Below are 7247 nucleotides of genomic sequence, written 5' to 3'. Positions count from 1 at the left end.
TAGAGCTCGCTTTACTCCCGGCGAACTCCACTCAAATATATGAGATTGAGTTTGAAAAGTTAACAATGGTAACTATTATCATCGTCTCCAAAGTACATAAGAATACATAAGAATACACAGTAATAAGTCATATATACTATTTTGTGTACTCCTATATACTATTTGGAGATCTATATATTATTTTGGAAACAATGACATGGATTAAAAATGTGGGTTTTGATATATTTGAGTGGAGTTCGCCGGGAGTAAGGGGAACTCTATAATTTTTATAGAGTTCGTCGGGTGCGACGAACTTGCTCATTTTTATAGAGTTTGTCGGGGGTGCGACAAACTTGACCAAATGCTAAAAAAAAAAATCGTATTTAAAAAATAAAGTTCAAAAATGATAAAGGTAGAAGAGAAATTATTTTTCTAACAATTTGCTCCATATTTTATTTAAAAAAATTTTCAAATTATATGGGTCTATATGTATACATTATTCGGAATGTAGTACGATACTTTAATTTAACCGAGAACCAGTTCATTGAACTAGATTTATCAGATATTAATTATGTGTGTGAGTTTTTTAAAGTAAAACTAGTGTTTGAACCATGCTTAACACGAAAAATTTATTAAAGTAAAAAAAAAAATTATATGTTTCGATATCTAAAACAAAAATACAAAATAATTATTATTTTACAAAATTTATAAAATTATTATCAAAATCAAAGTTTAACTTAAAAAAAGTGAGTAATAATTATTTTATATTTTTTAAAGTAAAATAATTATACACTGATACAGAATTTAAAATAAAATTAAAATATTTATATTAGAATATTATTTTTTTAAAAACTTTTCTATAAACAATATTAATGGTTGAATTTGCAGACATTCCTACATGATTCATAAGTAAAACTTTTAAACCTTTCTTACTCTTAACTCTTGAAAGTGCCACATATAGTTGGTCATATGTAAAAACTGGTCTGGACAAGTACAATCCAACATGAGATAAAGTTTGTCCCTAAGACTTATTAATTGTCATGGCAAATGATACTATTATGGGAAACTGTCTTCGTTGGAATCTAACTGGGACGGTTTCATTTGTTGGTACCATATTCATTCTTGGAATCAAAGCAATATGACCAACATTGTTACCCGTTAAGACTTCACATTCTATGACATGATTTCTAAGATTCCTAACTTGTAGCCTTGTACCATTACAAAGACCATTGGATTGGTCAATATTCCTCAGTAACATCACTGGAACACCAACCTTGAGTATTAATTTATGTGGAGGCAAACCAGAACCATTTATGCTATTCAGTAATTCAGAACCATAGAGATCTAGTTGACTCTCCATAGTCCCCTCATCCATACAAATGGAATCCAAGCTAAGATATAATTTTTTTTTCTCCAGGAATGATAGCCATCAGATGGTTGTTGACCTCTTCAACGATGTCTAGTGTGGGAGCCAGTATAGTTCTTGCTTTGAAAAAATCCTTTGAGGACATGTTTTCCAAAATATTTGGATAAGAAAAAATGAACTAACTCATCAAATGCCTGGTCCAAAGAAGGAATAACAATATCTCTTGGAAGACATATCTCAGATTCACCATCCATATTGTCACCTATTAGACCATCACCAACTTTCAATAACCACTCACCAAATTGCTCTGTCTCATCTTGATCTGAAGCAGTCATCCCTACAGAGAGTCTCATGTTTTTTGTTAGTTTGAGCACCTGACAAAACTTCCAAAGGTAGGACGAATTCACAGTTGAATGAACAATATCTTGTCTCGATTCTCGTGGAATGACAGGAAGAATTTGTCTAAATTCTCCACCTAATACAACCATTTTTCCTCCAAAGGGCAAATCTTTGCTATATATTGGGGAACACCTCATGATATCACCCAAGCCTTTATCAAGTACTTTATAGCAGTACCTACTAACCATTGGAGCCTCATCCCAAATTATAAGTCTGGCTTTCAACAGCAACATTGCTTGAGGGGAACCAAGTTTGATGTTACATACAGAATCCTCAGTTATATTCAGCGGTATTTTGAACCTTGAGTGTGCCGTTCTTCCATTAGGAAGAAGTAAAGATGCAATACCACTCGAAGCAACGTTTAACACTATATCACCCCTTGAGCAAATCTCAGCAGACATAAGGTTCCAGAGAAATGTTTTTTCAGTACCCCCATGACCATACATAAAGAAAAAGCCCCCTTCATCACAATACATGTAACACCCTAATATTCAAATCCTTATGCTCGAGTCATAAGTCAATGATATTACGGTGGTACGACTCTCAGGTGGATTTTTAATAAATAAATATAGGTAATTTCGAAAAGAGTATTAATCGAGAAGCCTGAAAAGAGTAGAAATAAAATCGCGAAGACGTATCTCTCACGTTTCGACAACAAAAGATAAACCGTGAAGCCGAAAACGATATACGGACAAGGCGTAGAGGAGATTAAGAGATAGATAACAGATAGATATATATAACATAAGTAAATAGCTACTAGTCGCGACCCGCGAAGTTTAGGTCGGCTAGAGTACATTATGAAATTAGTTGACAACAGTATATCCTAATCTCTCCCGAAGGAAACATGAGAGCCTCTATAGGCAAATTCAAAGAGTTCAATACATAATATAAACTTTCCAAAACAAAGGTGGAGAGATTCTAATCAAAACACAAAGTAGAGGAAATAAAGATCTTCGCCGTCTCTCAGACGACCCACAACTCACTTCTGAGCATCTAGACCTGTATCTGAAAAACAAGAGATATATACGGAATGAGAACCCCGGGCCCATGGGTTCCCAGTACGGTAAAAGTGCCAAATAAATTCAATGTACTGCAACAAAAACTCACTAAGCATCCTAAACTTCTTCACCAATTATTCATCCTAGGTTCTCGCTAATCCATGAATAGGCAACTATCATAAGGGAGTGCTAAATTCAATTCATGTTTCACATGTTTCCCAACTCGCTGACTCTTCCACGAATCAGACTCAGAATCATAAGCAAAACCATCACCAGTTGTTCTGCCTCAGCAGTTCTATATCAATACATTATCATGCAATCACATCATCAATTCATCCCATCAAGAACAGCCCTCACACCCACCGACACCAGCATGAGGGGCCTCTCAGTTGTACAAACACCCCTTGCTACTGCCCGCTCAACCCAGAGCCAGTGAAATAATCACTACTGCGGCTACTACCCAGGCGGGTGTTTAAAAGTTCAACCTGGAGCGAGTGGATTCCCCACTACTGCCGCTACTACCCAGGCGTCGCAATCTCTGACCTGGAGCAAGTGGGACGAACCACAACCCTTGCTACTACCCAGGTATCTCAAGCATTGGCCCGAAGCAAGTGGGACGAACCACAACCCTTGCTACTGCCCAGGCATCTCAAACATATATTCATTCAATCTCAATTCATATTATCAACATTCATTGTTACCAAATCTCAAACATTAACTTGGAGCAAGTGGGACGAACCACAACCCTTGCTACTACCCAAGTATCACAAATAAACATTTATTCATAATCACCCTTCATTATTATCAATCCTCAGACAATGACCCGGAGCAAGCGGGACGAACCACGACCCTTGCTACTACCCAGGTATCACAAATACACATTTGTTCAAAACCCCATGATTAAACTCGTTTATTATAATCCTCCTTTCCCGTCTCATACCCGGAGCAAGTGGACAACACCACTGCCTACTACCCGCGGTCGCACGTCACATTTCAATATTTTTTCATTATTATCCATCTAACATATTCATTCATTAATCATATATACATTTATACTCAGCCATAAACAATAATGGCATTGCCGTAACCCGGCAATAACTCAGCCATCCGGATCATGGTCCAATCAAGAACGGGCCATTTATCAATAAATATAGCCCTCCGGCTCATGGCATACACGGTACTTCCACCGTCATCCTCCATATCTCATATAATCATCTTTGATCATCATTGATCATAACTTTTCCCCTTGCTTCACTCGCAAGTTACCACATCCCCTAGCTCATTGCTAGGCATATCAGAATGATTTAATACATAAGAGGTGAGATCGGAGGCTTAGAAGTATGAGATTTGGCTTTTAAAACTCAAAAATCAACTTTGGCATGAAAATAGGGCCACGCGTACGCGCACGCGTGGATGGCCACAAAACTCATCAACGCGCAAGCGTTATACGCGTGGACGTGCGGGTTGAAAAATAGCCAAACGACGCGCAAGCGTCAGCCACGCGTACGCGTGGGTGCTCTTGCGCCACAGGCACAAAACTGGCACAACTCTAGCATAACTCTCGGGAAAATAGCTGGGCATTTGGTGCAGCGCATCGACGCACCCGTGCACACCACACGCACGCGTGGATAGTGCCTTCTTGAAGAACGACGCGTACGCGCCAAGTGCGCCTACGCGTGGAGGGTCATTCAGCTAAAAATTTTCTAAGTTAAAAGCTGTTTAAATTATCAAATTCCGATTGCCAAATCTTCCAACCATATTCGCTCCTATTTAACTTATTATTTACTAAATTTCGATTAGACCGGGTATTACAATACACAGCTGTAACAATTTTATCGAATGCATATCTCTGCTCAGGTGTTGCGATGGCTAACATGTCTGAGGCATTTTTCTTTAAATCATCCCTGTTAAAGTTTAGCTCTTCCCTAATAACCCTTTCGGTTAACAAAGAACTATCAACTTCAGTTGCTAAAGGCATAGGAGGATAGCCTTTCAAGATTTTACCATAGGAATATAAGATCTTGTCTATATCCATTAAGCACAACTGCTTAATCTCATCATCTGACATTGTTAACTCTGCATATTATACGATACTGTAAAAATTCAATCAAACTAAAAATAATCAATAAGGAAGAACTTTTATCATTGTAATTAATAAAAAACTCACCCCTCATGTTCATCACGGCTCTCTGTCGATACAAAATATCATCTGAGAGTTCATGCCAACATCTATCCCAGACATGTTCTGGTCTTGAGATATTGTTGGACGTTAATAGAATGACAAATAACCTCCTAACATATAATCCTGAGGACCATGAGCTTGCTTCCTTAATTGCATCAATGAATTCTTTGTCATCTTGTAAGAGTCCAAGGGCGAAGCATGCATCTCTATACGTAGCATAAATTATTCCTCCTACTATTCTTATATCTCGAAAACTCATACATCCTCTTTGAGTATTCAAGAGAAGTTGTTGTTAATATTCTTCGGTATTTGCTAGAAAAAAACTTGGTTAAAATCCGACTTTTAAGTTGTTAAATGGATTAAGCTACACTATTTTAATTATTATGTCGCTACACATCCGCATAAGAATAATTTTCGAAAAAATATAGAAAAATAAAAAATTGTGTAATCTACAGATTATAACTGTTGAAAGTTATTTGAACATTTATTTTCTAGTGTAGATAAATCGAATAAAATGGACGTGGGGTACAGGCTGTTAAGATTTTAAATTAAATCATTAAATAAATAAGATCAAAAATGAATATAAACTCATCATTACCTGCAGGTACATGAGTCAATCTTCCAATTTCGAAACATTTCTTTCGAGGAAACCACTTTAAAGAATCGTCCTTCCAAACAAACTTGGTTGGAAATTCAGCATAAGTCAGACTTCGAGCATAGGGATATGACATGTTCGCCGCCATCCATCCCAAAAACATGGACTTATGAGATATTGCTCTTTCAACGATATCATTCACATTAGAAGTTTCACCATAAACCACAGGTTGCTCATCCTCCAAATGGAATGGAAGTCTAATCACAAATGGTTCTTTCTCTTGGATTTCGTATCCAAATAGACGCCAGACTGCCTCACATGTCGAAATGTACCTACAATAGCAGTAATTCCTAATTTCGTCAACAACTTGTGTGGCTTCTGACGGATCACCAGCATTATATAGAGTAGCTGTTACGCGGTCATTACCCTTATGTACATACTTAAACAGATACTTAATAGAACTTGTTTGGCATGTGTATTCTACATTTATGTGGCACCCAAACTTGAGCAACAATTCTGGATTATATGGAACAATAAACTTATTGTCTAGTACACATTCTCCTTTCTTCATTGTTCGACCGTTATCAGTACGCCTATATTTGGAAAATTCGGCCTCATCAATGAGTGTTCGCTATCTAAACTCTTTAGGATAGAACTTTGAACAGGATCCATTCTTCATGCAAGGTGAATTCTTGTTGTACGGACCACATGGACCATGTACCATGTAATTTTGAACAGCTCCATGTAGATTTGGCCTTTCATTTTCATCAGAAATCTCAGCTGTTATATGTTTGTCTATGTCATCTGGTGTTTGTGGCTTGAACTCGTTACTCATGAATAAAAGGATATGTGCATGCAGAAGCCCTCTCTTTTGAAACTCTACAGTGCAAATGTCTGAAAATTGAAAAAGACAAATGATCAAAGCATTACAACATAAGATTTTAATAAACCGTTGAATAAACACAGACTTACATACCAAAATTTTGCCAAAGATTTTTCCCTCTTTTAGGTCATCAATCAAACCATCAAGCTTGATCTTGAAAACTCGACACAATATATCAGAACGGTCTTTTGCCTTCAATCCAATGGTAATAAAATAGCTAGGATATCCTGCATATCTGCAAATTGCAAATGCATCTTTACAATTATTCATCATATACCTAGGTCCACCGGTAAAAGTACTGGGAAGAATGATTCTTTTGCCAAGCCTTGCAGCATCTACATCCCCGTTTATAAGACTTTCATGCAGACATTTGTATTTATCAATCCTCAACTGTGGTTGTTTACACCTAAAGAATTTTAACCTCTCTGATTTCACCATTGTGTAGGCATCTACCAGAAACTGTTGAAATAATCTCTTTGATCTCAGAATTAACGGAGATTCACTCGTTCTTTTCTGTAGTCGAAAAGGAAAGAATTGTCACAAAGTGATTGTTTTGTTTTTCTTTGTAGGCCTAGCGGAGATAGAATCTGATGTTGCAATACCCAAACGAAATACATCGTCCCCATAGGGAAACAACAATGGATATTGCAAGGCTAAATAAGATGGATGAAAAAATCAATCCGCTGGATCTTTCTAGATTGACTCTCTATAATAATATCTCTATCTTTACTAAGTTGTTCGACATCGCCAACAATCAATGCAGCCACCTCAGATGCAGATGGTAAGTTGTATGTCCTGCCATCTGTAGTCCTTTTACTAATCAACTTAAGCTTTATGTTTGTGCA

At 37.0% G+C, this 7247-nt stretch overlaps 2 protein-coding genes across 2 annotated transcripts; both read right to left on the bottom strand.

Annotated features, from left to right (window-relative positions):
- Window positions 1001-1339, bottom strand: LOC107607042. The gene has a single exon (XM_016309031.1). The coding sequence runs from the start codon at window positions 1337-1339 to the stop codon at window positions 1001-1003; it is 339 nt and encodes a 112-aa protein (XP_016164517.1).
- LOC107607043 lies at window positions 1429-6840 on the bottom strand. The gene is made up of 7 exons (XM_016309032.1): window positions 6680-6840; window positions 6492-6637; window positions 6225-6413; window positions 5852-6035; window positions 5523-5701; window positions 4555-4818; window positions 1429-2228 (listed from the first exon to the last, which is right to left on the bottom strand). Exons 1-7 carry the CDS (start codon window positions 6838-6840, stop codon window positions 1429-1431), a joined length of 1923 nt encoding a protein of 640 aa, XP_016164518.1.

This window comes from Arachis ipaensis, chromosome B07 (assembly GCF_000816755.2).
Source record: "Arachis ipaensis cultivar K30076 chromosome B07, Araip1.1, whole genome shotgun sequence".
In the NCBI taxonomy this organism is placed as follows: domain Eukaryota; kingdom Viridiplantae; phylum Streptophyta; class Magnoliopsida; order Fabales; family Fabaceae; genus Arachis; species Arachis ipaensis.
The sequence above is the reverse complement of the archived record's forward strand: the minus strand, read 5'-3'. Positions and strand labels throughout refer to the sequence as shown.